Genomic DNA, 26565 nt, shown 5'->3' on the forward strand with positions numbered 1-26565 from the left:
GCACGGCCCAGCACAGCACAGCCCAGCCCAGCACAGCCCAGCACAGCCAGGCTGGGTCTGCAGCACGGCCCAGCACAGCACAGCCCAGCCCAGCACAGCCCAGCACAGCCAGGCTGGGTCTGCAGCACGGCCCAGCACAGCCCAGCCCAGCCCAGCCCAGCCCAGCCCAGCCCAGCCCAGCCCAGCACAGCCCAGCCCAGCACAGCCCAGCACAGCCAGGCTGGGTCTGCAGCACAGCACAGCCCAGCCCAGCCCAGCCCAGCCCAGCCCAGCCCAGCACAGCACAGCCCAGCCCAGCACAGCCCAGCACAGCCAGGCTGGGTCTGCAGCACAGCACAGCCCAGCACAGCCCAGCCCAGCCCAGCCCAGCACAGCACAGCCAGGCTGGGTCTGCAGCATGGCCCAGCCCAGCCCAGCCCAGCACAGCACAGCCCAGCACAGCACAGCCAGGCTGGGTCTGCAGCACAGCACAGCCCAGCACAGCCCAGCCCAGCCCAGCCCAGCACAGCACAGCCAGGCTGGGTCTGCAGCATGGCCCAGCCCAGCCCAGCCCAGCACAGCACAGCCCAGCACAGCACAGCCAGGCTGGGTCTGCAGCACAGCACAGCCCAGCACAGCCCAGCCCAGCCCAGCCCAGCACAGCACAGCCAGGCTGGGTCTGCAGCATGGCCCAGCCCAGCCCAGCACAGCCCAGCCCAGCCCAGCCCAGCACAGCCAGGCTGGGTCTGCAGCACGGCCCAGCACAGCCCAGCCCAGCCCAGCCCAGCACAGCCAGGCTGGGTCTGCAGCACAGCCCAGCACAGCCCAGCCCAGCACAGCCCAGCACAGCCAGGCTGGGTCTGCAGCATGGCCCAGCCCAGCCCAGCCCAGCACAGCACAGCCCAGCACAGCACAGCCAGGCTGGGTCTGCAGCACGGCCCAGCACAGCCCAGCCCAGCCCAGCCCAGCACAGCCAGGCTGGGTCTGCAGCACAGCCCAGCACAGCCCAGCCCAGCACAGCCCAGCACAGCCCAGCCCAGCACAGCCAGGCTGGGTCTGCAGCACGGCCCAGCCCAGCCCAGCCCAGCCCAGCCCAGCACAGCCAGGCTGGGTCTGCAGCACGGCCCAGCCCAGCCCAGCCCAGCACAGCCAGGCTGGGTCTGCAGCACAGCACAGCCCAGCCCAGCACAGCCAGGCTGGGTCTGCAGCATGGCCCAGCCCAGCCCAGCCCAGCCCAGCCCAGCCCAGCACAGCCCAGCCCAGCACAGCCAGGCTGGGTCTGCAGCATGGCCCAGCCCAGCCCAGCACAGCCCAGCCCAGCCCAGCCCAGCCCAGCCCAGCCCAGCCCAGCCCAGCCAGGCTGGGTCTGCAGCACAGCACAGCCCAGCACAGCACAGCACAGCCAGGCTGGGTCTGCAGCACAACCCAGGCAGAGCTGAACCCCCCAGCTGCCCCCAGCTGGCACTGCTGCCCTGGCTCTGGGGCAGTGGCCAGGCAGAGCTGAACCCCCCAGCTGCCCCCAGCTGGCACTGCTGCCCTGGCTCTGGGGCAGTGGCCAGGCAGAGCTGAACCCCACAGCTCCCCAGAGGCAGTGGCTGGAGGCAGCTGGGGCTGCTGAGCTCTTTTCCTGCTGAGCCTTCCAAAGGCCCCAGGGCTGAGCACAGAGCTGTGCTGGCACAGCCAAGCTGCTCCTCAGCTCCAGGGGAGCCCTGCAGCTGCCACTCAGCACAGGAATTGCCCCCAGGCCGCATCCTTACCCCAGCAGTGGCCTCCCAAGGAGAGTGAAGTCGTCAGCACCCACCAGCAGAACCTGGGGAGGCAAAGCAGCCTTGGGTCACTGGGCAGGCAGGGGGCAGCCCCAGCTCCCAGCCTCATCAGGAAGCAGTCAGGGCCCTGGGGGCAGGGCTGGGCATGGCTCAGACCTCACACTGCCACTGCAGGCCTGGTGGCAGGCAGCAGCCAAGAGGCAGACTCATGATCAGCCTTGCAGGAGAGCTCTCCCTGCAGCGTGCTCCAGAGGCATCTCCCAGGCTGCAACCAGCACTCTGCAGCTCTCTGGCCTGCAGCTGCAGGGGCTGTGAAAGCAGCCCAGGGAAGCAGAGCTTGCCCTGGGGGCTCTGGGTGAGTGGCAGCTCCTAGAGCCAGTGCAGTGTCCCAGCAGGGAGCCTCTCTCCTCATGCCCCTCCTGGAGCCTCAAGGGGACAACACAGAACTGAGCAGCTGGGGGGCTCAGCACCCCAGGACCCCCCACTGCTTGCACTGGCTGCAGGGCAGCTGCAGGGCACAGCATGGCCCTGCTCAGGAGGCTTCTGACTCTTGGCCCAGGGCAGAGCCTGCCAGTGAGCCCCCAGGGTGCCAGGCAAGGCTCTGCCCTGCCCCAGTCCCAGCTGGGTGCCCCAGGAGCAGCTCTCCTCTGCTGGCCAGGGATGCAGGACACAGCTGCAGGCAAGCCTGGAGCTCTGCCCCAGACCTGCACTTCAGAGCCATGGACAAGTGCAACACTGCCCAGCTGCCCCTGAGGGCCTGCCTGGCTCCCACAGCCAGCAGCAGCTGCAGCCTGCAGCACCCCGAGCCTGCAGCACCCCGAGCCTGCAGCTGCAGCCTGCAGCACCCCGAGCCTGCAGCACCCCGAGCCTGCAGCACCCCGAGCCTGCAGCACCCCGAGCCTGCAGCTGCAGCCTGCAGCACCCCGAGCCTGCAGCACCCCGAGCCTGCAGCTGCAGCCTGCAGCAGCCCGAGCCTGCAGCAGCCCGAGCCTGCAGCAGCCCGAGCCTGCAGCACCCCGAGCCTGCAGCACCCCGAGCCTGCAGCACCCCGAGCCTGCAGCAGCCCGAGCCTGCAGCAGCCCGAGCCTGCAGCAGCCCGAGCCTGCAGCACCCCGAGCCTGCAGCTGCAGCCTGCAGCAGCCCGAGCCTGCAGTACCCCGAGCCTGCAGCACCCCGAGCCTGCAGCACCCCGAGCCTGCAGCACCCCGAGCCTGCAGCACCCCGAGCCTGCAGCTGCAGCCTGCAGCACCCCGAGCCTGCAGCACCCCGAGCCTGCAGCTGCAGCCTGCAGCACCCCGAGCCTGCAGCACCCCGAGCCTGCAGCAGCCCGAGCCTGCAGCAGCCCGAGCCTGCAGCACCCCGAGCCTGCAGCACCCCGAGCCTGCAGCACCCCGAGCCTGCAGCAGCCCGAGCCTGCAGCAGCCCGAGCCTGCAGCACCCCGAGCCTGCAGCAGCCTGAGCCTGCAGCTGCAGCCTGCAGCACCCCGAGCCTGCAGCACCCCGAGCCTGCAGCACCCCGAGCCTGCAGCACCCCGAGCCTGCAGCCTGCAGCACTCTGAGCCTGCAGCACCCCGAGCCTGCAGCTGCAGCCAGCAGCAGCCCAAGCCTGCAGCACCCTGAGCCTGCAGCTCCTCACTTGGCAATCCTCCATGAGAGCCTCGGGTTAGTGAGTGCCTGCAGGTGCCTGCAGGTGCCTGCAAGCCAGCCAGGGCCCAGCACAGATCAGCTGCAGCCTGGCAGCCCCCCTGCAGGCCCCAGCCCGAGAAGGCTGTTGCAGAGCACTGAGCAGGGGCAGCCCCCCGGCAGCCCCCTGGGGGTGGCTCTGAAGGTGAGCAGAAGGCTTCAGCTGCTGGCTCTGGGAGCTGCAGCTCAGCTTCCGCTGCGGGCTGGGATTCCTTGGGTGCAGTCAGCACAGCACAGCTCTGGCTCCTGCCAGGGGCTGCCAGCACCCAGCCCTGCCCTGCAGCAAGCTCAGCTCAGCACAGCTCAGCTCAGCTCAGCACAGCTCAGCTCAGCTCAGCACAGCTCAGCTCAGCACAGCTCAGCACAGCTCAGCACAGCTCAGCTCAGCACAGCTCAGCACAGCTCAGCACAGCTCAGCACAGCTCAGCACAGCACAGCTCAGCACAGCTCAGCTCAGCACAGCTCAGCACAGCTCAGCTCAGCTCAGCACAGCTCAGCTCAGCACAGCTCAGCACAGCTCAGCACAGCTCAGCTCAGCACAGCTCAGCACAGCTCAGCACAGCTCAGCACAGCACAGCTCAGCACAGCTCAGCTCAGCACAGCTCAGCACAGCTCAGCTCAGCACAGCTCAGCTCAGCTCAGCACAGCTCAGCTCAGCACAGCTCAGCACAGCTCAGCTCAGCACAGCTCAGCACAGCTCAGCACAGCTCAGCACAGCTCAGCACAGCTCAGCACAGCTCAGCACAGCTCAGCTCAGCTCAGCACAGCTCAGCTCAGCACAGCTCAGCTCAGCACAGCTCAGCACAGCACAGCTCAGCACAGCTCAGCACAGCTCAGCTCAGCTCAGCTCAGCACAGCTCAGCTCAGCACAGCTCAGCTCAGCACAGCTCAGCTCAGCACAGCTCAGCACAGCTCAGCACAGCTCAGCTCAGCTCAGCTCAGCACAGCTCAGCTCAGCACAGCTCAGCTCAGCACAGCTCAGCACAGCACAGCTCAGCACAGCTCAGCACAGCTCAGCTCAGCTCAGCTCAGCACAGCTCAGCTCAGCACAGCTCAGCACAGCACAGCTCAGCACAGCTCAGCACAGCTCAGCTCAGCACAGCTCAGCACAGCACAGCTCAGCACAGCTCAGCTCAGCTCAGCTCAGCACAGCTCAGCTCAGCACAGCTCAGCTCAGCACAGCTCAGCACAGCTCAGCACAGCACAGCTCAGCACAGCTCAGCTCAGCTCAGCACAGCTCAGCTCAGCACAGCTCAGCACAGCTCAGCTCAGCACAGCTCAGCTCAGCACAGCTCAGCACAGCTCAGCACAGCTCAGCACAGCTCAGCACAGCTCAGCACAGCACAGCTCAGCACAGCTCAGCACAGCTCAGCTCAGCACAGCTCAGCACAGCTCAGCACAGCTCAGCACAGCTCAGCACAGCTCAGCACAGCACAGCTCAGCACAGCACAGCTCAGCACAGCACAGCTCAGCACAGCTCAGCACAGCTCAGCACAGCTCAGCACAGCTCAGCACAGCTCAGCACAGCTCAGCACAGCTCAGCTCAGCTCAGCACAGCTCAGCTCAGCACAGCTCAGCACAGCACAGCACAGCTCAGCACAGCTCAGCACAGCTCAGCACAGCACAGCTCAGCTCAGCACCCTCCCAGCAGGGAGAGGCACAGCACAGCTCAGCTGGAGTGGGGAGGGCAGAGCAGGCAGAGCTGTGCAGGCCTTGGCTGCCAAAGGCCTGCAGGCTCCTCCAGCCCAGCCATGCCCTGAGCCCTGGCCCTCAGCACCACCTCCCTGCCCCCTTCCCCCCTCCAGGGGAGGCTGGGCCAGAGCTCCAGAGCCCACCCAGGGGGAGGTTTCCTCCCCTGCCCAACACAAACCTCCCCAGGTGCCTCCTGAGGCCATTCCTCCTCTCCCATCCCTGGCTCCCTGGGAGCAGAGCCCAACCCCCCCTGGCTGCAGCCTCCTCCCAGGGGGCAGTGAGGTCTCCCCCAGCCCCCTCCAGGCTGCACACCCCCAGCCTGCTCCCCAGCTGTGCTGCTCCTCTCTGCAGCTGCTGCAGCCCTGGGTGTCCCTGCAGCCAGGGGCCCCCAGCCGCCCCCAGTGCCCAGCCCAGGGGCACAGCCAGCCCAGGCTGCTGGGAGCCTCCCTGGCCACTGGGCACAGCCTGGCACACCTTCAGCCAGCCCCTGCCAACCTCCCCCTGCAGGGCCTGGGGGGGCCTGGGGGGGCCTGGGGGGCACAGGGCCCAGGCACAGGGGGCAGAGGGCCTGGGCACAGGGGGGCAGAGGGGGCACAGGGGGGCACAGCTCACCTTCTCCAGGCGGATTCGGTCCCCACACTCAGCCTGCAGCTCAGTATCCAGCAGGATCAGGTCCTCAGAGCTTATCTTCCACTGCCTGCTGGCAAAGTGCACCACGGCAAAGAGCCTCCCGTGGCGCCCCCTAGCGAGCAGCTGCTGCACCTTCTGCACCACGGCTGGGGAGGAGAGCAGCACAGAGTCAGCCTGCAGCACACAGCCTGCAGCACACAGCCTGCAGCACACAGCCTGCAGCACAGAGCCAGCCTCCCTGGGCAGCCTGTGCCAGGCCCCCCCCAGCCTCCCTGGGCAGCCTGTGCCAGGCTCCCCCCAGCCTCCCTGGGCAGCCTGTGCCAGGCCCTCCCCAGCCTCCCTGGGCAGCCTGTGCCAGGCCCCCCCCAGCCTCCCTGGGCAGCCTGTGCCAGGCCCCCCCCAGCCTCCCTGGGCAGCCTGTGCCAGGCCCCCCCCAGCCTCCCTGGGCACAATTTCTTCCCAATCTCCACTGCCAGCCTCTCCTCTCCCAGCTCAAAGCCTTCATCCCTCCTCCTTCCCGTCCCAGCCCTCATCCCAAGTCCCTCCCCAGCTCCTGGAGCCCTTCAGGCACTGGAAAGCTGCTCTGAGGTCTCCCTGGAGCCTTCTCTCCCAGACTGCCCCCCTGGGGGAGGCTCTCCAGCCTCTGCTCCTCTTCCTGCCCCCCTCTGGCCCTGCTGCAGCGCTGTGATGTCCTCCTGGCTGGGCTGCAGCCTGCCCTGAGCAGCCCCTGCAGGGCCCTGCAGCTCTGCACCACTGTGAGCATCCTGCTGCCTGTGCCTGGGTGCTGAGGCTGCTGCTGAGCCTCCCCAAGGCCCCTGCAGCTGCCAGCCCTGTGCCCACGGCTGCTGCTCAGCAGGGAGCAGGAGGCAGAGCTCTGCTTTGGGGGAGCACAGCCAGGAGGCAGTGAGGCAGCTCAGAGCAGCAACCAAGCTCTGCCCTTTGCCAGGGCCTCAGCTCTGAGCTGCTGAGCCAGGAGCCCCCTGCCTGCCTGTGGGGAGCAGAATGTTCACTGCCACCCCCAGCCCCCCAGTGCCTCATGGCACCCCCTGCAGCTCTGCCTTGTGCCCACCCCCCTGCTGCTGCCTCCAGGGCTGTGCTTTGTGCTCTCAGCCGTGCCCAGCCCCCACCTCCTGCTGCTGCCTTTCGCATTTGGCCACCAGAAGGGAAGCAAACCCTTTGCTCCTCTCCAGGAGGCTTCTCCCCTGCCCTGGGAAGCAGCACACACCATCAGCTGAGGCTGCTCTGAGACCCCTGCTGCACCCACCCCCAGCAGCTGCAGAGACCAGGAGAGGCCAGGAGGGAGAGCCAGGGCTGGGGAGCAGAAGGCAGCCCCAGCCCTGGGGACGCTGCTTGGAGCTCAGCCAGGCCAAGAGCAGCACTGGAGCACTGCTCCTGCCCTGCAGACCTGTACCTGCATGATGCTTTGCCTCCTCCACTGGGTCTGGAAGCTTCACCTCAGGCCAGGGGGGGGAAGTCAGAGAGGTTTTGGCCACAAGGCTGTGGAGGAGAAGGTGAAACTCACTTGTGGGAGAGGCACAGCACAGAGCCCCAGGCAGGGGGCTGGAGATGGGGCAGCTCTGCACTGGGAAGAGGCCAGGCAGCAGCCTCAGTGCCCTGGCAGAGCCTGCCTTGGGGCAGCTCATGGGTGAGGAGAGGCTCTTCTGCTCCTCCTGTGTGCCACAGCCAAGGCAGGAGCCTGGCAGCCCCCCAGGGCCTGGGCCAGTGCAGCACACTGGATGTGGCCAAGCCCCCAGAGCCTCCTCCCAGGGCCTGGCAGAAGCACTCAGGCAGGGCAGGGGAAGCTGCAGCCTGCCAAGGAGGCTGCTCAAAGCCACCCAGCAAGCCCCTGGCCTCATTTCCCAGCTCAAAGAGCCTCTGCCCCCAGGGCTCCCCCCTCAGCACCACCCTGTGCTGCAGCAGGCTTGAAGGGCCAAGGGCCTGGGGCTGCTGTGCCCCCAGACTGCCCCAGCTTCAGGCTGCACCAATGGCTTCACTTTTCTCCCCTTACTTCAGCCTGATGCCAGGGCAGAGGGCAGCCCCCAGCCCCCCAGGCACCAGCACTGCTGCCCCCATGGCCCTGGCACCAAGACACTGCCAGGAGCTGCACACTGCACCCTTGCCCTCCTGCAGCTCCAGCTCCTGCCAGGCACCAAGCACCTGCAGTGCTGGCCCAGAGCCTCTGCAGGGCAGCACTGCCAGCAGGGTGGGCTGGGAAGGGAGCAGCAGCAGCAGCCAGCAGCAGCAGCCCCAACGAGCAGCAGCAGCCAGCAGCAGCAGGAGCAGCAGGAGCAAGCAGCAGCAGCCAGCAGCAGCAGGAGCAAGCAGCAGCAGGAGCAGCAGGAGCAAGCAGCAGCAGCAGCCAGCAGCAGCAGGAGCAGCAGGAGCAAGCAGCAGCAGGAGCAAGCAGCAGCAGCAGCCAGCAGCAGCAGGAGCAGCAGGAGCAAGCAGCAGCAGCAGCCAGCAGCAGCAGGAGCAGCAGGAGCAAGCAGCAGCAGGAGCAAGCAGCAGGAGCCAGCATAGACAGCAGCAGCCAGCAGCAGCCAGCAGCAGCAGCCAGCAGCAGCCAGCAGCAGCAGCCAGCAGCAGCCAGCAGCCAGCAGCCAGCAGCAGCCAGCAGCCAGCAGCAGCAGGAGCAAGCAGCAGCAGGAGCAAGCAGCAGCAGGAGCAGGAGCAAGCAGCAGCAGCCAGCATAGACAGCAGCAGCAGCCAGCAGCAGCTCTGTCCCGGGAGGCAGCGCAGCAGAACGCAGAGCAATGGCACAAAGCAGCAGAGGCTGCTGGCTGCACCACAGACCCCACAGCAGCTGAACCTGGGGAGCAGATGCCCTGCACCCAGAGAGCTGAGGGGCAGCTGCAGCCCCTGCTGCAGCGTCCTGGCCGGAGGGGCTCTGCTGCCTGCAGCCGAGCTCGCGGCGGGAGCCCTCGGCACGGGGCAGCGCCCCAGGCTCGGCTGCGCCTGCGGCAGCCTCCTGGCAGGGGGCACCGAGGGGAGCAGCGTCCCGGGGCAGCTGAGCAAGGCTCAGACAAGGAGCAGCGTCCCCCAGGCCGGCCCTGCAGGGGCAGCAGTGCGACGTCCGCGGCATTACCCTGGCTGCGGGGCCGAGCTCTGGGAACTGCGGTGCCGGACCAGCGACGAGAGCAGGGCTGCAGGGAGAGAGGGAAGGGAATCAGAGCCGGCAGCGGCGGCTGGGCGCGGGGCCCCAGGGGCTCCGCTCCCGCGGCCGCCGAACCTCCTCCTGCCTCCCCGCGGGCCCAGAGAGGCAGAGGGAAGGGAAACGAAGCCCAGGGCGAGGCAGCGGCCCTGGGGGGCGCAGCGCTCGGGCAGGGCCGCAGGAAGGGCTCCTGCTGCACACACTGCTGCAGGCGGCACCCAGGCCAGACGCAAGAGTGCAGCGTGGAGCACCCCCGGCCCCGGCCCCCCTGCAGGGAGCAGGCTGCGCTGCTCCCGGGGGGCTCGGAGCGGCTCCGGGGGGGCTCGGAGCTGCTCCGGGGGGGCTCTGAGCGGAGCTGCTCCTGGGGGAGCTCTGAGCGGCTCCCGGGGGGGCTCTGAGCTGCTCCCGGGGGGGCTCGGAGCGGAGCGGCTCCCGGGGGGCTCTGAGCGGCTCCCGGGGGGGCTCTGAGCGGAGCTGCTCCTGGGGGGCTGTGAGCGGAGCTGCTCCCGGGGGGCTCGGAGCGGAGCTGCTCCCGGGGGGGCTCGGAGCTGCTCCCGGGGGGGCTCGGAGCGGAGCTGCTCCCGGGGGGGCTCGGAGCGGCTCCCGGGGGGGCTCGGAGCGGAGCGGCTCCCGGGGGGGCTCGGAGCGGCTCCCGGGGGGGCTGTGAGCGGAGCTGCTCCCGGGGGGCTCGGAGCGGAGCTGCTCCCGGGGGGCTCGGAGCGGAGCTGCTCCCGGGGGGGCTCGGAGCGGAGCTGCTCCCGGGGGGGCTCGGAGCGGAGCTGCTCCGGGGGGGGCTCGGAGCGGAGCTGCTCCCGGGGGGGCTCGGAGCGGAGCGGCTCCCGGGGGGCTCTGAGCGGCTCCCGGGGGGCTCGGAGCGGAGCGGCTCCCGGGGGGGCTCTGAGCGGCTCCCGGGGGGGCTCTGAGCGGCTCCCGGGGGGGCTCTGAGCGGCTCCCGGTGCTGCCGGAGGGTCCTGAGCCCCCTGGCCCCTCCCCGGCCGCCCCCTCCTCACCCGTCGCCCGCCGCGCGCCCGCCGCCGCCATCGCGCTGACCCCGCGGCCCCGCCCCGGAAGCGGAAGCGGCCCCGGAGGGGGCGGGGCCAGGGCGGGGCCAGGCCATGGCGGCGGAGGCGGCGGAGCGGCAGCTGCGGCTGCTGCGGGACGAGCGGGAGGCCGAGCTCGCCCAGAGCAGGTACCGAGGGCCAGGCAGCTGCAGGCGCAGCGGCCGAGCGCCGGCCCCGGGCCCCTGCCGGGCACCGCCCGCGGCCCTGAGGGAAGCTGCCCGCAGCCGCGGAGCGGGGCCCAGCGGAGCGTGCCGATGGGCACCTGCGGAGCGGGCCCCCGCGGAGCGTGCCCTGGCCTATGGGAGCGCCTGCCCAGCCCCCTCCCCTGCCCAGCGCCCTCCCCCTGCCCAACCCCCTTCCCCCTCCCCAGCCCCCTTCCCCCTGCCCAACCCCCTTCCCCCTCCCCAGCCCCCTCCCCTGCCCAGCCCCCTCCCCCTGCCCAGCCCCCTCCCCCTGCCCAGCGCCCTCCCCCTGCCCAGCGCCCTCCCCCTGCCCAGCCCCCTCCCCTGCCCAGCCCCCTTCCCCCTGCCCAGCCCCCTCCCCTGCCCAGCGCCCTCCCCCTGCCCAGCCCCCTCCCCTGCCCAGCCCCCTCCCCCTGCCCAGCGCCCTCCCCCTGCCCAGCGCCCTCCCCCTGCCCAGCCCCCTCCCCTGCCCAACCCCCCTCCCCTGCCCAGCCCCCTTCCCCCTGCCCAGCCCCCTCCCCCTGCCCAGCCCCCTCCCCCTGCCCAGCGCCCTCCCCCGGCCCAGCGCCCTCCCCCTGCCCAGCCCCCTCCCCCGCCCAACCCCCCTCCCCTGCCCAGCCCCCTTCCCCCTGCCCAGCCCCCTCCCCTGCCCAGCGCCCTCCCCCTGCCCAGCCCCCTCCCCCTGCAGGCAGCTGCTGACAGCCCTGCGGGGCCTGCAGGCACCTCTGGGAGGCACAGGCAGACCCCTGGGGGATTCCTTCCCCTGGAGCTGGGGGGAGCCTGCTGGTGACCTCAGCTCACTCTCTCCTGGGGGGGTAGCTGGGCAGGTCCTGTTCAGCCAGGGAGGAGAGAGGGCAAGGCTCAGAGGCAGATGTGAGCTCTGCCCCAGACAAGCCTGTGGGGGCAGCCCAGTTGTGTCCCTGCAGAGAGCCCCTCAGGCAATGCCTCAAGCAGCTGATGGCTCTCCTGCCCTCCCCTGCCCTCCCCTGCCTTCCCCTGCCTTCCCCTGCCCTCCCCTGCCCCATCTCCTCCCCTGCCTTCCCCTGCCCTCCCCTGCCCTCCCCTGCCCCATCTCCTCCCCTGCCCCATCTCCTCCCCTGCCCCATCTCCTCCCCTGCCCTTGTGTCAGCTGAGGCTCTGAAGCCAGGCTCAGCCCCACAAAGCCTTCCCCTCTGTGTGTGCCCAGGGCCTGGCAGGAGAGCCTGTCCCTGCAGGAGCTGCAGCACAGGGGAGTCTGCCTGCTGAAGCTGCAGGCTGCCAGCCAGAGGACCGGGCTCTACGGGCGGCTGCTGGTCACCTTCCAGCCCAGGAGCCCTGGGGCCAGCAGCCAGCTGCCCTGCAACAGCTTTGGGGCTGGTGAGTGAGGCTGCTGCAGGGGCAGGGCAGAGCTGGCTGCTGGCTCCTGCCAGGGTGATGGCTGTGGGGGCTGAGCAGCTGCAGCCATGGGACACTGCTGGCCCTCACCCTGGGCCCTGTGGGGCTCTGAAGGCAGCTGGGGAGTGGCTGCCTGGCAGCTTCTCACTGCTGGTTGTCCTTCTGCTCCCTCTTGCTGAGTGCCCTCTGCCAGCCCAGAGGAGCTTCCCCTTCCCTGTGGGGTTGGACAGCTTCTGACCTTGGCAGGAGCAATGATGGCAGAGCTGGGGTGGGAGGGGAGAGGGGCAGGGGGCCAGGGGCTGCTGCCTGGGGCAGGGGGCCAGGGGCTGCTGCCTGGGGCAGGGGGAGAGGGGCTGCTGCCTGGGGCAGGGGGAGAGGGGCTGCTGCCTGGGGCAGGGGGAGAGGGGCTGCTGCCTGGGGCAGGGGGAGAGGGGCTGCTGCCTGGGGCAGGGGGCCAGGGGCTGCTGCCTGGGGCAGGGGGCCAGGGGCTGCTGCCTGGGGCAGGGGGAGAGGGGCTGCTGCCTGGGGCAGGGGGAGAGGGGCTGCTGCCTGGGGCAGGGGGCCAGGGGCTGCTGCCTGGGGCAGGGGGCCAGGGGCTGCTGCTCTCCCCAGCAGAGCTGCTGCAGCTTCACCCTGCTCTCCTGCCTTTGCAGGGGACATCGTGGGCCTGTACAGCTCCTCTGGGCAGGGGGAGCCCCTCAGCACAGGCATTGTCACCGAGGTCACCCCCAGGGCTGTGACTGTGGCCTTTGAGGAGGCCCAGGAGGGGCCCAGCCTGGAGCCAGCCTGCTCCTACCGCCTGCTGAAGCTGGCCAACGACGTCACCTACAGCAGGATGAAGAGGTGAGGGCAGGGGCTGCAGCCAGCCCAGGGGCACCACAGCCAGCTGGGAGCTGCCAGGCCTCAGCTCTCTGCTTCCTCCCCTTCAGCCCCAGGCCCTGAGCCGCTTTGGCTGCAGAGGATCTTTAGGTCAGGGCCAGCCCTGGGCCCTCAGCACACAGCTTTGAAACCCTTCCACTGCCCTGGGCAGCCTGGGCCAGGCCTTGGCAGCCCTCAAAGGCAACAAATTGTTCCTCATGCCCACCCTGAACCTGCTCTGGGGCCTCTGGAGGCCCCTTCCTGCCACCCTGACACTTGTCCCTTGGGAGAGCAGCCTGACCCCCCTGCAGCCTCCTCTCAGGGAGCTGTGGGGAGCAGGGAGGTCTCCCTCAGCCTCCTCTTCCCCAGGCTGCACACCCCCAGCCCCCTCAGCTGTGCCCTGCAGCAGCTGCCCTCAGCCCTGCAGCAGCTGCCCTCAGCAGCAGGCAGGAGGCTGAGCAGGGGGGGTGCAGCAGCCAGGCTCTGTCTGGGGTGGGCTTACCTGTTCCAGCTGGGGAGGAGCTGGAGCTGTGCCCACCGCCCGGGGGGGGCCGGGGGGGGGGCCGGGGGGGCCGTGCTGTGCCTCTGAGCTGCCTCCCCCCCCGGCAGGGCTCTGCAGGCGCTGGGGCAGTACCGCACCGGGCCGGCCGCTCGCCTCATCGACGTCCTCTGCTCTTCTGCTGAGCCCAGGGCAGCCCCTGAGACAGGTGAGCAGCCTGGGGGCAGCCTGGGGGCAGCCTGGGGGCAGCCTGGGGGCAGCTGCTGCTCTGGCTGGAGAGCTCTGCCCCCTCAGGCTCAGGCCCCTGGGAGCCTCACGGCCGAGGCTGTGCCGAGGCTGCTGCAGAGCAGTTCCTCGGACGGACTGGAGAGGGCGCTGCTGGGGCCGGGCTGGGGCTGCTGCTGTGCTGCTGCTGCTCTCAGGCTGCCTTGCAGCACAGAGGCAGTGCTGCAGTGGGGGCAGTGGGGCCTGGAGGCCCCCCCAGGCAGCCTGCCCGGGCAGGGGGGGTTCCCCTCCTCAGCTGCCACATCTGGCAGAGCAGGGAGCCAGAGCCCTGCCTGGGGCCCTCCCCACACTGCTCCCCCAGCCCTTCAGGCCCTGGGGCTGCCCAGGGCAGGAGGCTCCAGAGCATCCTTTGCCACCCTGCAGAGCCTTTCCCCACAGCCCCCCTGCAGCTTTGCTCAGGGCAGCCCCAGGCCTGGGCAGCAGCATGGGGGGGCACAGCTGGCAGCACTGAGCGCTGCTCCTGCTGGGCAGCCTGTGCAGGCCTTGGCCTGGCTGGAGGGAAGCTGCCAGGGTCTGGGCAAGAGGGGCAGGAGCTGAGGAGAGGATTTGGTGCAGCTGGAGGCATTTCTGTTTGCCTCCTGCCCCAGGGCCGGCCACAGGCTGCAGAGGGCTGGCTGCTGGCAGCCCCTCCTGGTGGCTTAGGGAGGGCTCCTGGCCCTGCTGGGGGAGCAGCTGCCTCCCCCCAGGGGAGGCTGCTCAGAGCCCAGCTGGGGGCTGGGGGAGAGTTTGGAGGAGCCCCAGCAGGCTCTGCCCACACAGCAGCTCTTGGCAGGCCGAGGGAAGGGGGAGGCAGGGGGGGGGAAGCCTGCTCCTGAGCTCATTGCTGGGCAGGGGGCGGCAGGGGGGCGGCAGGGGGCAGCAGGGGCTCCCACAGCCCAGCTGCTGCTCAGGGGCAAGGCTGCAGGCCCTGAGCTCTGCCTGCCTCTTGCTCCTCCCCATGGGATGCTCCCTGGGACTGCTCCCAGAGCTCAGCACAGCTGGGGGCAGTGTGGGGCGGGGGGCAGTGGGGGGCAGGGGGCAGTGGGGGGCAGGGGGCAGTAGGGGTCAGGGGGCAGTAGGGGTCAGGGGGCAGTGTGGGGCAGGGGGCAGTGTGGGGCAGGGGGCAGCAGTGCTGCTCCCCCTCACCCAGCCCCTTCCCACTGCCCTGGGGCCTCTGTTCCTCCTGCTGCTGCCCAGGGCAGTGCCAGGGGTGAGCTGGGAGCTGCCCAGCAGCGACCCTGGGAGCCAAGGCCTGAGGGCAGAGCTGGTGCTGGGGCAGGGGGTGCCCAGCAGGGGGGTGCCCAGCAGGGGGGTGCCCAGCAGGAGGTGCCCAGGGCCAGCCTTACATAAGCTGCTGTGGGCACAGCTTGCAGTGAGTCATCCTCTGCTGTGCTGAACGCCCTGGAGCAGCAGGGAGCAGCAGCAGGGAGCAGCAGCAGGGAGCAGCAGCAGGGAGCAGCAGCAGGGAGCAGCAGCAGGGAGCAGCAGCAGGGAGCAGCAGCAGCAGGGAGCAGCAGGGAGCAGCAGCAGGGAGCAGCAGCAGCAGGGAGCAGCAGCAGGCAGCAGCAGGCAGCAGCAGGCAGCAGCAGCAGGGAGCAGCAGCAGCAGGGACAGCAGCAGCCCTGTGGGGGCTGGGAACAAATGTGGCTTGAAGTGAGAGCAGCCTGGGGGCCAGGAGCAGCTTGAGAGCCCTCAGCCCTGGCTGCTGGAGCCCCCTCCCCTCCCCTGCCACTTCCCCTCTCCTCCCTGAGCCCTGCAGCCCAGGCCCTGCCTCTGCCTGCTCCCCTTGCTGGCTCTGCAGGGGTGGCCCCCCAGCCCCCAGCCCCGGGCAGGGACCCCTCCAGCCTGGCCTGGGACACCTCCAGGGAGGGGGCACAGCCCCCCTGGGCAGCCTGTGCCAGCTCACCTGGGTGGCAGTGGGGGCAGCCCCCTGCCCCCTGCCAAGCTGCTCTGGGCCAGCTCCTTGGTGGTGTCCCTGGCTCAGGGCTGCTCTGCCAGCAGCAGGCAGGGCTGGGAGCCAGGAGAGTTCTCTGCTGCCCCCTCAGAGCCTCTGAAGTTCTTCAATGACTCTCTGGATGCCTCCCAGAGGGAAGCTGTCTCCTTCTCCCTGGCACAGAGGGAGCTTGCCATCATCCACGGCCCCCCTGGCACAGGGAAGACCTCCACCCTGCTGGAGATCATCCTGCAGGCTGCACAGCAGGGCCTGAAGGTGAGCAGCAGGGGCAGGGCCGCAGCAGGCACCGGGGCACCCCCAGCCACGGGGACCCCACCACCCCCTGGGCAGCCTGTGCCAGGCCCTGACCCCTCTGGCACCAAAGGAATTGTTCCTGAGGCCAACCTCAGCCTCCCCTGGCACAGCTCCAGGCCAGCTTCTCCCCCTGCTGCCAGGGAGAAGAGTCTGAGCCCAGCTCCCTGCAGAGAGCAAGGAGGTCTCCCTCAGCCTCCCCCCCTCCAGGCTGCACACCCCCAGCCCCTCACCCCTCACCCGGGCAGTGCCAGCCCCCTCACCCCTCACCCGGGCAGTGCCAGCCCCCTCACCCCTCTCCTGGCCAGTGCCAGCCCCCTCACCCGGGCAGTGCCAGCCCCCTCACCCCTCTCCTGGCCAGTGCCAGCCCCCTCACCCGGGCAGTGCCAGCCCCCTCACCCCTCACCTGGCCAGTGCCAGCCCCCTCACCCGGGCAGTGCCAGCCCCCTCACCCCTCACCCGGGCAGTGCCAACCCCCTCACCTGGGCAGTGCCAGCCCCCTCACCCCTCTCCTGGGCAGTGCCAGCCCCCTCACCCCTCTCCTGGGCGGTGCCAGCCCCCTCACCCCTCTCCTGGGCGGTGCCAGCCCCCTCTCCTGGCCAGAGCCAACCCCCTCACCCGGGCAGTGCCAGCCCCCTCACCCCTCACCCGGGCAGTGCCAGCCCCCTCACCCCTCTCCTGGCCAGTGCCAGCCCCCTCACCCCTCTCCTGGCCAGTGCCAGCCCCCTCACCCCTCACCCGGGCAGTGCCAGCCCCCTCACCTGGCCAGTGCCAGCCCCCTCACCCCTCACCTGGCCAGTGCCAGCCCCCTCACCCCTCTCCTGGCCAGTGCCAGCCCCCTCACCCGGGCAGTGCCAGCCCCCTCACCCCTCTCCTGGGCGGTGCCAGCCCCCTCACCCCTCTCCTGGGCGGTGCCAGCCCCCAGCCCCCTCCCCCGGCCTCGCCTCTGCCCCCCGGGCGCCCCTGCCCTGGCAGCACGCTGCCCCGGCGGTGCCCGGCCGCCTTGCCGCCCGCAGGTGCTGTGCTGCGCCCCCTCCAACGTGGCCGTGGACAACCTGCTGGAGCGGCTGGGGGGCAGGGGGCTGCCGCTGCTGCGCCTGGGGCACCCTGCGCGGCTGCTGCCGCGGGGCCGCCGGCACTGCCTGGAGGCGCTGCTGGCGCGGGGGGACGCGGCCCCGCTGCTGGCAGACATCCGCAGGGACATCGACCGGGCCCTGGTGAGTGCCCCCCGGCCCCCCGCAGCCCGCCCGGGCCCCCCCCCGCAGCCCGCCCGGGCCCCCCCCCGCAGCCCGCCCTGGCCCCGGCTGGCTCCGGCCGGCTCGGGGCACCGGGGCCCCCAGCCGTGCTCCCGGGCCGGCCCCGGGCCCCTCCGGTCAGCCGGCAGCAGAAAGGCTGCCCCGGGGCAGGGGGCAGGGCTGGCAGGGGGGGCCGTGGGCTGTGCCAGGCCCTGCCTGGCAGGCAGCAGGAGGCCCTGTGCCCGCCGGGGCACTCAGCTCTGCTTGGCTTTGCTCTCCCCAGGCCGGGAGCAGAGCAGCTCAGGACCAGGGGGAGCGGAGCCGCTGCCTCGGGGAGGTGAAGCTGCTGAGGAAGGAGCTGAGGCAGAGGGAGGAAGCTGCCCTGGCTGCAGCCCTCACCCAGGCCAGCGTTGTCCTGGCTACCAATGCAGGTGGGAGAGGCTCTGCTGCTCGGCTGTGCCCTGCAGGGAGCTGCCTCCAGCTCCTGGGGCTGCAGCCAGGCTCGACCCCGGCCCCAGCTGCTCCCCAGCGAGGCCCTGCTGAGGCCCCTGCTGCTGTTGGGCAGTGTGGGGCTGGAGGGGCCCTTTGCTGGAGCTGTGCAGCCTGCTGTGGGGCTCTGCAGGCACCTGGAGCTGCTGCTGGTCTCCATGGCTGCTGATCAGGTTTCCAGAGCCCAGCCCCAGGCAAGGCAGCCCCAGGGGTGTGGGGGCAGCTGCAGGCATGCAGGCAGCAGGCATGCAGGCTGCAGGGGGGCACATGCACAAGGAGGTGCAGATGTGGCCTCTCTCTTCCCCTGCTGCTCTGCCCTGGGCAAGCCACAGCTGAGTGCTGAGTCCAGCTGTGGGCTCCCAGTTCAAGAGACAGGGAACTGCTGGGGGGAGTCCAGGGGAGCCTGAGAGGATGCTGAGGGGGCTGGGGGCTTGCTCCTGGGGGTCTGTGCAGTCCTGCTCCCGTGACAGGGGGCAGGCAAAGAGGGCCTTGGGGGCTGTGCCCTGCTCAGCCCAGCAGTGGGGGCACAGCTGTGCTGGGGGTGCTCTGCTGCTAGGCTCAGCAGAGGCAGGGCTCCAGCCTGGCAGCACTCAGGGCCAGCAGTGACCTCTGGCTCATGGCAGCTCCATCAGCTCAGGCTGGGCTGCAAGGGAGGCAAACCCCAGGCCAGGCTGGGGTGCTCTGCTAGGCAGAGCCTTGCTGCCTTGCAGCATGGCAAGAGTCAGGGTCCCATTTTGTGCCCCCCCTTAGCAGGCTGCTCTCACAGGGGCTGGGAAGGATGCTTGAAGGGGGAAACCAAACAGCTGAGGTGAGCAAGTGTGAGCTGCAGGGGTGCAGAGCTGGGGAGGCAAAGCAAGGTCAGCTCTCAGCAGAGCTGCTGCCAGGGCTGCCCTGCAGTGGCACAGCAGCACTGCTGTGCACAGAGCTCTCCCTGCCTGCACCCCCCCTGCACCCCTCCTGTGGTGGTGCTCTGGAGCCTCTCCAGTCCCAGCTGTGTGTGCTCATGGCTGGACTGCAGCACATCTGGTGTAAGGAGGCAGCCCCTGGCAGGCCTCTGGCTCCAGTCCCTGTGCTTCCCCTTCTGCTGCTGCCCAGGGCACAGCCAGGGGCAGCAGGGGCTCCACTGACCTGAGGGGAGTGCCAAGCCCATCAGCCTTGCTGAGACCTCTTGGTTGCATCTGAGGTGAATGTTGCTTGCTCTGCTCCTGCTCTGGGTGAAGCACTGCAGGAGCTGCTCCTGCTTGGTCCTCAGAGACACTTGGAGGCTTCTGGGACCAGGTGCCAGGGCAAAAGACAGAAGGGCAGAGAAGGCAAAGCCAGTTCTGCCCCACACAGCTCACAGTGTGTGCTGTGGGCTGCAGACAGGCCTGGCCTGGCCTGGCCTGCCCCAGCCCCAGCTGAAGCTGCTGTGCTCTGCCTGCTGCCCTGCTGAGCCCTGCACCCTGTCCTTCAACCAGGGGCTTCCTCTGATGGCCCTCTGAAGCTGCTTCCTGAGGACCACTTCGACCTGGTGGTGATAGATGAGTGTGCTCAGGCCCTGGAGGCCAGCTGCTGGATCCCTCTGCTGAAGGCTCCCAAGTGCATCCTGGCTGGGGACCACAAGCAGCTGCCCCCCACCATCATCTCTCACAAGTAAGGAGCTGCTCACAGGCCTGGGAGCTGCTGGGGCTTGAGCAGCCCCTGGGAGTCCTGGAGCCCCAGAACTGGGGGGGTTGGAAAGGGCCTCTAAGCTCATCCAGTCCAACCATCAGCCCAGCCCCACACCACAGAGCAAACCTGTGGTGGCTTCTCAGCCTGGGCAGGGTGTGCTGAGCCCCAGCCTGGCCTGAGTCCATCTTCCCTGTCCTTCCCCTCCCCTCTGCAGGCTGCCACCTCCCCCCAGCCTTCCCCATGGCTCCAGTGCCTGGAGATGCCTGCTGGGAGCCTGAGACTGCAGGGGAGCAGGGGGGAGGTGAAGCTGCTGGAGCTATTCCTGGCCTTACCTTCCCTCTCCGTGGGAGCAGCCCCACAGGGTGGAACTGCAGCTGGGTACACTGTGGGTGTTAGCTGTGCACAGAGAGGGGAGTGGGTGCTGCTCAGGCAGCAGCTGATCTGGAGCCTTCCCCTCCAGTCCTGGCCTCTCTCTGAGAGCAGCAACATTTCCCTCTTCCCTTCCCAGCCCAGCCACCTGTCCCTGTGGAGCAGAGGCCCCCTGGCAGCCCCTCTGGCTCTGCAGAGGGTTCCACAGCAGTGTTTGTCCTGCAGGGGACAGCTGGCATGGCACAGACCTGCCTGTGCTGAAAGAGCTTTTCCCTTCCCAGCTCAGTGCTGCTCTGGGGGAGCCCTGCAGCCAGCCTGGGGTGGGGAGGTGCAGTGGGGTCCAGCTTGGCTCAGGAGCCTCCTAACTAAAAGAAAGGCTAAGTGGTGTTGATCAGGACAGCCTCTCTGGAGAGACCTGGTCACCCTTCAGATAAAGACCTTCAGGAGTGAGCAGCTCCCTGGCTCCCAGGGCTGATCCCTGGCCTCTAACCCTGCCCAGGCACAGCCTTTGCTGGTGGGAGGAGGTGCAGAGCCCAGCTCCCCACTGCACCTCCCCTGCTCCATGCAGAGAGGAGGCCCTGGGGAGCACAGCTCTGTGCTTCCCACAGGCTGCCAGGGGAGCCTCAGAGGCAGCTCCCTTCTGCTCCAGCTCCTGAGGTGCTCCCAGGGGTGGAGGGAGGCAGAGTCCCCCCAGGCCCTTGTGCTCAGTGGGAAACCTGAAGTGATTGCCAGGGATGAGTCATGCAGGGGCCCCAAGCCCTCCACCTACCTTCCTCTTCTGCTCCATTGATGACAGCAGACCTGGCGTGGGTGGACTCCTATTTCAGGGCCTCAGTGGAGGGCCTAAAGTTAGCTGGGATGAATCTGGGCCAGCAGCAGGCTCCTCTCTTACTACAGGGTGTGAAGCAGGGAGGCTCTCTGAGCAGGGCACTTTGATCCCTTTAGGAGCCACCCTGCAGCTGTGGGCACAAGCTGTGGGGCTCCTGCCTGCTGTCACTGCCCCCTTGGTAGCTGCTCCCTCCTGCATGGAGTCAGCTGTGAGCAGTTAGTGCCACCAGCTGTGGCTGCCCCTGAGGCACAGCTGGGGGTGCTGAGGGGTTCTCCTCTTCCCTGCCTTGTGGCAGACTCAGGCTGCAGAGGGCATCCCCACACACACCTGCAGTGCATTGTCCTCTCTCCGTGCTGGATGACCTCCCAGCCATGGCCAGTGCCAGCCCCCTGCTGCTCCCCTCTTGGCAGCAGCTCCAAGCCTGCTGCTGGGCTTTTGGCCTGGCCCCAGAGGGCATCCCAGGACACTTTCTGCTCCCTGAGGGCCACATTTGTTCTCCTTGCTGTCATCTCAGTCCTCACCCCATCCTCTTCTGACCTGCTGATGAGCTTCTCTCTGCAGCAGGGCTTGGGTTCATTGATTTGTACTTGCAGCCCCCAGCTGTCTGCAGATCCTTCTCAGCCCTCTGCTCTCAGCTGCTTGCTGAGAGGAGCACAGGAGGGGTCTGCAGGGTGGGGCAGCAGGGAGTCTAGAGGTCGCCCCCAGCCCAAAGCCCCCTCTGCTCCTCCCTGCTCAGCTGATCTGCACCTCAGGCCCAGAGGGTTTTGCTTTGTCCCTGAGGAGCAAGTGACCATTGCTGGGGCTCTTTGGTAGCCCCCACAGTGCACAGAGCAGCCCCAGGCCCTCCTTGTCTCTGGGGCAGGAGGCCCTTAGCACTCACACAGCAGCCTGGCTGGGGGAGACCTCCGAGCCCAAGCAAGCCCCCGGCCCTACCTGGTCAGCCAGCCCACGGCACCCAGTGCCTCCTCCAGGCCCTTCTGCCCCCACCCCCTCCCTGGGCACCACATCCCCAGGGCAATCTCTGTCTGTGAGGAACTCCTTGCTAAGCTCAGGCCTAAACCTCCCCTGGCACAGCCTGAGGCTGTGTCCTCTTGTTCTGTGCTGGTGCCTGGGAGCCCACCCCCCACCCGGCTGCAGCCTCGGCGCAGGTAGCTGTCGAGGGCCGCCGCCAGGCTAGGCAGCCGCGGTCGCTGAGCCTCGGCGCTGTGCCGGCAGGGCGGCGGCGGCGGGGCTGGGCGAGAGCCTGCTGGAGCGGCAGGCGCGGCGCTGGGGCGGCCGGGCGGTGCGGATGCTGCGGGTGCAGTACCGCATGCACCAGGCCATCATGAGCTGGGCCTCGGCGGAGCTCTACGACGGACAGCTCACCGCACACCCCTGCGTGGCGCAGCACCTGCTCCGGTGAGCCCTGCGGCCCCGGTGAGCCCTGCGGCCCCGGTGCGGCCCCCGGCCCCGCCCGCACGCAGCGCTCTGCCCTCCGTGCTGGCAGCGCTGTTGGGGGCGGGCAGCGCCCCCCAGCTGCCCATCCCTCAGCGGCGCTTCCGGGGGTGGTCCCCGGCCCCCTCCCCCCTCCTTGTGCAGGGACCTGCCCGGCGTGGCCTCGACAGAGGAGACCAGCGTGCCCCTGCTGCTGATCGACACTGCTGGCTGTGGCCTCTTTGAGCTGGAGCTGGAGGATGAGCAGTCCAAGGGCAATCCAGGTACTGAGCTTTGCGACCTTTATTGGGCCAGAACCGATGGTCTGAGGCCCTCCTTAGCCTCCTGTGGCCCTGGCCACGGCCCCAGCTGAGCCACGGACCAGAGGTGTCCCCTCCAGAGCAGGAGCACGTCTCCTGCTGCACAGCTTGCTCCAGGCCACATCCATCCTGGCTTTGAACACTTCCAGCCTTGGAGCCTCCACAGCCTCCCTGGACAACCTGTCCCAGTGCCTCACCACCCTCCTGGGGGGGAATTTCTTCCTCATGTCTGATGTAAATCCAGGTTCTTCCAGTCCAGAGTCCTCTCCCCTTGCCCAGGGGGCTGCCCACCTGGCCAGGCAAGCCCAGTGCAGCTCAGGCCTGCCCTCACCCTTTCCTTCTTGCTGAAGTGGAGGTGCACAAATGTCTTCAAGCTGCAGCATGCCCAGGCTGGTAGCTGGGGCACTGCCAGCCTGCTCCCATCACCCTTCTGCTCTCTGCCCTAGGGGAGGTGCAGCTGGCTGGTTTGCACATCCAGGCCCTGGTGGAAGCTGGTGTGAAGGCCAAAGACATTGCTGTCATAGCTCCCTACAACCTGCAGGTGAGATGGCCCCAGCCTGGCAGCCCCTCTGCGTGCACACAGAGCAGGGTGGGCTCAAGCCTTGGCATCTTAAGCAGTGAGACCAAAATGCCCTCAGAGAGGTGAAGGTGGAGGTCAGCAGAGCCACACTGACTCTGGATCAGCATCTGTGGCCAGCCTCAGCAGGCTTAAGCAGCTTGAGGCCCAGGAGGAAGATGTGCAATGTGTGTTCCCCAGCCCCAGGAGCTCACCTTCAGGAGGTGTGGGTGCTCATCCTGGTGGCTTTGGGAGGCAGCTCCACCAAACCTGCACCACCTTAACCCTTCTCACCTTGTGCTGCTCCTCAGAAGGTCTCTCTGGGTGGTTTTCAGGTGGACATGCTGAGGGAGCACCTCTGCCACAAGTACCCAGAGCTGGAGGTGAAGTCAGTGGATGGGTTCCAGGGAAGAGAGAAGGAGGCAGTGGTCCTGTCCCTGGTGAGATCCAACAAGAAAGGTGAGAGCACACTTAAGCCATTTCCTCTCCTTCTGTCACCTGATACTCGTCACAAGAGACCTTCCTGGGGGGCTTAATGCTTGCACTTGAGCCTGCCTTGGGCCCTTGCCTGAGGAAAGCAGGCGAGGCTGAGCCCCTGGGGGAGGCAGAGGCTGAGCCCAGCCCCTGTGTTCCCAGGCGAGGCTGAGCCCCCTGGGGGTGGCAGAGGCTGGGCCCAGCCCCTGTGTCCCCAGGCGAGGCTGAGCCCCCTGGGGGAGGCAGAGGCTGAGCCCAGCCCCTGTGTCCCCAGGCGAGGCTGAGCCCCCGGGGGGCGGCAGAGGCTGAGCCCAGCCCCTGTGTCCCCAGGCGAGGCTGAGCCCAGCCCCTGTGCCCCCAGGCGAGGCTGAGCCCCCGGGGGGCGGCAGAGGCTGAGCCCAGCCCCTGTGTCCCCAGGCGAGGCTGAGCCCCCTGGGGGAGGCAGAGGCTGAGCCCAGCCCCTGTGTCCCCAGGCGAGGCTGAGCCCCCTGGGGGCGGCAGAGGCTGAGCCCAGCCCCTGTGTCCCCAGGCGAGGCTGAGCCCCCTGGGGGAGGCAGAGGTTGGGCCCAGCCCCTGTGTCCCCAGGCGAGGTTGGGCCCAGCCCCTGTGTCCCCAGGCGAGGCTGAGCCCCCGGGGGGCGGCAGAGGCTGAGCCCAGCCCCTGTGTCCCCAGGCGAGGTTGGGCTCCGGGGGGTGGCAGAGGCTGAGCCCAGCCCTTGTGTCCCCAGGCGAGGCTGAGCCCCCTGGGGGAGGCAGAGGCTGAGCCCAGCCCCTGTGTCCCCAGGCGAGGCTGAGCCCCCTGGGGGAGGCAGAGGCTGAGCCCAGCCCCTGTGTCCCCAGGCGAGGCTGAGCCCAGCCCCTGTGTCCCCAGGCGAGGTTGGGCTCCGGGGGGTGGCAGAGGCTGAGCCCAGCCCCTGTGTCCCCAGGCGAGGCTGAGCCCCCTGGGGGCGGCAGAGGCTGAGCCCAGCCCCTGTGTCCCCAGGCGAGGCTGAGCCCCCTGGGGGAGGCAGAGGTTGGGCCCAGCCCCTGTGTCCCCAGGCGAGGTTGGGCCCAGCCCCTGTGTCCCCAGGCGAGGCTGAGCCCCCGGGGGGCGGCAGAGGCTGAGCCCAGCCCCTGTGTCCCCAGGCGAGGTTGGGCTCCGGGGGGTGGCAGAGGCTGAGCCCAGCCCTTGTGTCCCCAGGCGAGGCTGAGCCCCCTGGGGGAGGCAGAGGCTGAGCCGAGCCCCTGTGTCCCCAGGCGAGGCTGAGCCCCCTGGGGGAGGCAGAGGCTGAGCCCAGCCCCTGTGTCCCCAGGCGAGGTCGGGTTCCTGGCCGAGGAGCGGCGGCTGAACGTGGCCGTGACCCGCGCCCGGCGCCACGTGGCACTGGTGTGCGACAGCCGCACCGCCGGCTGCCAGCCCTTCCTGCAGCGCCTGCTGGCGCACTTCAGCCGGCACGGGGAGGTGCGCTCTGCCTTCCAGTACCTCGACGACGTCGTGCCCCAGAGCTACCCCCGGCAGCGGGGCAGAGCGGCGAAGCCTCCTGCGGCGCCTGGCCCCAAGCCCGCGGGGAGGAAGCTCAAGGCCGCGGCTGCCTCCGAGCCGGCGGCGCCCGGGCCGGAAGCGCCCCGCGGCGCCGGGAGAGGAAGCCCGGGGCCGAGGGACGGCGCCGACCGGCTGCGGGCCATGCTGGAGGCCTTCCTGGCGAGCGGCGAGGAGCAGCTGGACTGCCCCCCGAGCCTCAGCTCCCACGAGCGGCTGCAGCTGCACCTGCTGGCCGAGGAGCTGGGGCTGCAGCACGCCAGCAGCGGGCAGGGCAGGCAGCGCTACCTGCGCCTCCGCAAGAGCCGCCCCGGCCAGCCCCCGCCGCGCTCCGAGCCCGCCCCCAGCAGCCGACCGCCCCCTCCCCAGCCGCCCGGCGAGGAACCCGCGCTGCCTGCGCCGGGGGGAAGCAGCGAGGCCTCGGTGGACCTGAAAACCCTGCACCTGGAGAGGGTTCCGCGGGAGAAAGCCAGGCAGGAGGAGGCAGCCGGGAAGGCTCCGCAGCCCAGCGCCAGCCTCCGGGGCAGCAGCAGGAGGAAAGACAAAAGTGAAGCCAAAGGTAGGGCACTGTGCACCAGCTCACCTGATGGACCCTGCTGCGGTGCAGGCCCCTGGGTTTACCTCCAGGCCTGGGGAGCTGGCTGTGGAGCATGGGAAGCTCTCTGGTGCTTCTGCTGCAGAGGAGTGAGGCTGGGCAGCAGATGTGCAGCACCTGGGGCGAGGGTTGGGTTGGAGGCACATTTCTTACGCTGAGGGAAAGATGCTGGGGACCCTTTCCCAGGGAGAGAGGCTCCCAGCTGTAGGAGAGGAGCTCAGAGGAGTAGCCAGGAGTAGCCTGGCTCACACTGAAGGATGCAGCTTCCTCCTAAACACAGAGCCCGGAGCTGCTGCCCCCTGCCTCGGTCCCTTCCTCTTGCCCAGCTGCCCTGCAGCGGAGGGAGGCAGCCAGGGAGGCAGCCAGGCATGCCGCGGGTGGGGGCCTTGAGCACAGCCCAGAGCTCAGCGGCCGCTGGGGCTGGCAGGGGCTGCAGCCCCGGGCCGCAAACAGCAGCTCCCCAGCGCTGCAGCCTGCTCCGAGCTCCTCGGCAGGTGGTGGCCACGTCCCCTCTGCCCCCAGGGAAGGCAGCAGCGAGGAGCGGCGCAGGCAGCGCGGCAGAGGAGGACATCGACGCTCTGATCTCTGCTGCTGTTCGAGCCGACAGCACCTGCGGCTTCGCCCCCTGCAGAGCCAGCGTCACGGTCCTGGGACAGCTCTGCCCCCACTGCCGCCGGCGCTACTGCCTCAGCCACCACATCCCCGAGGTGCCTGGGCTCGGGCTGCGAGCAGGGAGGGGGCGGGGAGGGGGAGGAGGAGCAGGGGCAGGGGCGGAGCAGCTCGGGCTGAAGGTGGGAGTGCTGCCCGGGCAGGGTTTCCTTGCAGGGAGCTCGAAGCAGGAGCCGCTGCCAGCTCCCCCCTCCGTGGTCACTGTGCTCTCTCCTCTGCACCAGGTCCACGGCTGTGGGGAGAAGGCCAAGGCCCAGGCACGGCAGAGGCTCAGCAGAGAAGGGATCCTGCAGCCTGGGAGTGGCTGCAAGGACAAGGCCCTGGACCCAGCCAGGAGAGCTCATCTCCAGCAGCGCCTCGACAGGAAGCTCAGCGAGCTGACCAGCCAGAGGAAGGGCAAGAGGAGGGAGAAGGAGAAATGAGAGCTCCAAACCCTTCCCTTGCAGCCTTGAAGCCCCAGGCCAGGCACCACCCACCAAAGATGCTGCTGAAGCTCCAGGACTGTGCTGAGCCTGGAGGGGAGCACAGGAGCTCTCCTTTTTGGGTGGCAGAGGTCACTGGGGGTCCCTACAGCACAGAGCTGAGGGAGAGCTGCTTGGTTTGTCCCTGCCACTCTTGCTGCCAAGGTGCTGGATGGGCACACTGTGCCAGTAAAGCCAGTATTAAACACCTCAAGCCAGCAGCTGTCCCTCTGGCGTTGCTGGGCCCTGCTGCAGGAGAGAGCAATGTCTGAGCAGGAGCTGGGAGGGAGCTGTGGTGCCCCTCTGCTCCAGGGGGTGAGCCAGCCCTCCTCTGAAGAGAGCCTGGCCCCATTCTCCTGTGCCCTAGCCCTCAGCTCTTGCTGAGCACTGAGAGGCTCTCCTCTGGGGCTGCTCTTCTCCATGCTGAGCAGCCCCAGGCAGGAGGGGAGCCTCACAGCCCAGCATCACCCTTCCTTTCCCTGCTCCTGTGCCTCCAAACCAAGCCCAGTTCCCACACTCTCTTCTGTCTGCTCTTCTCCAGAGCCTCTCTGGTCACCCACACCTTGTCCCTGCCCTGTCCCCTCTCCTTGCTGCCTCCAAGCA

At 69.2% G+C, this 26565-nt stretch overlaps 1 protein-coding gene across 1 annotated transcript; it reads left to right on the forward strand.

Moving 5' to 3' along the window:
- Positions 1–10007: 10007 nt before the first annotated feature.
- On the forward strand, positions 10008–26175 carry IGHMBP2 (immunoglobulin mu DNA binding protein 2). Its single transcript, XM_054171599.1, has 15 exons — positions 10008–10090; positions 11331–11500; positions 12172–12361; positions 12986–13083; positions 15185–15348; positions 16401–16601; positions 16903–17050; positions 18566–18740; positions 21172–21354; positions 21535–21653; positions 22136–22230; positions 22581–22704; positions 24011–24796; positions 25355–25539; positions 25726–26175. Exons 1-15 carry the CDS (start codon positions 10017–10019, stop codon positions 25921–25923), a joined length of 2910 nt encoding a protein of 969 aa, XP_054027574.1. The 5' UTR covers positions 10008–10016; the 3' UTR covers positions 25924–26175.
- The last annotated feature ends 390 nt before the right edge of the window (positions 26176–26565 follow it).

The sequence above is a fragment of the Dryobates pubescens genome, chromosome 22, assembly GCF_014839835.1.
Source record: "Dryobates pubescens isolate bDryPub1 chromosome 22, bDryPub1.pri, whole genome shotgun sequence".
In the NCBI taxonomy this organism is placed as follows: domain Eukaryota; kingdom Metazoa; phylum Chordata; class Aves; order Piciformes; family Picidae; genus Dryobates; species Dryobates pubescens.

Coding starts and splice junctions, on each gene's coding strand:
- IGHMBP2 (XM_054171599.1), top strand. CDS start 10,017: ATGGCGGCGGAGGCGGCGGAGCGGCAGCTGCGGCTGCTGCGGGACGAG. Junction 10,091..11,330: donor GCCGAGCTCGCCCAGAGCAG/GTACCGAGGGCC, acceptor GTGTGTGCCCAG/GGCCTGGCAGGAGAGCCTGT. Junction 16,602..16,902: donor GGGACATCGACCGGGCCCTG/GTGAGTGCCCCC, acceptor TGCTCTCCCCAG/GCCGGGAGCAGAGCAGCTCA.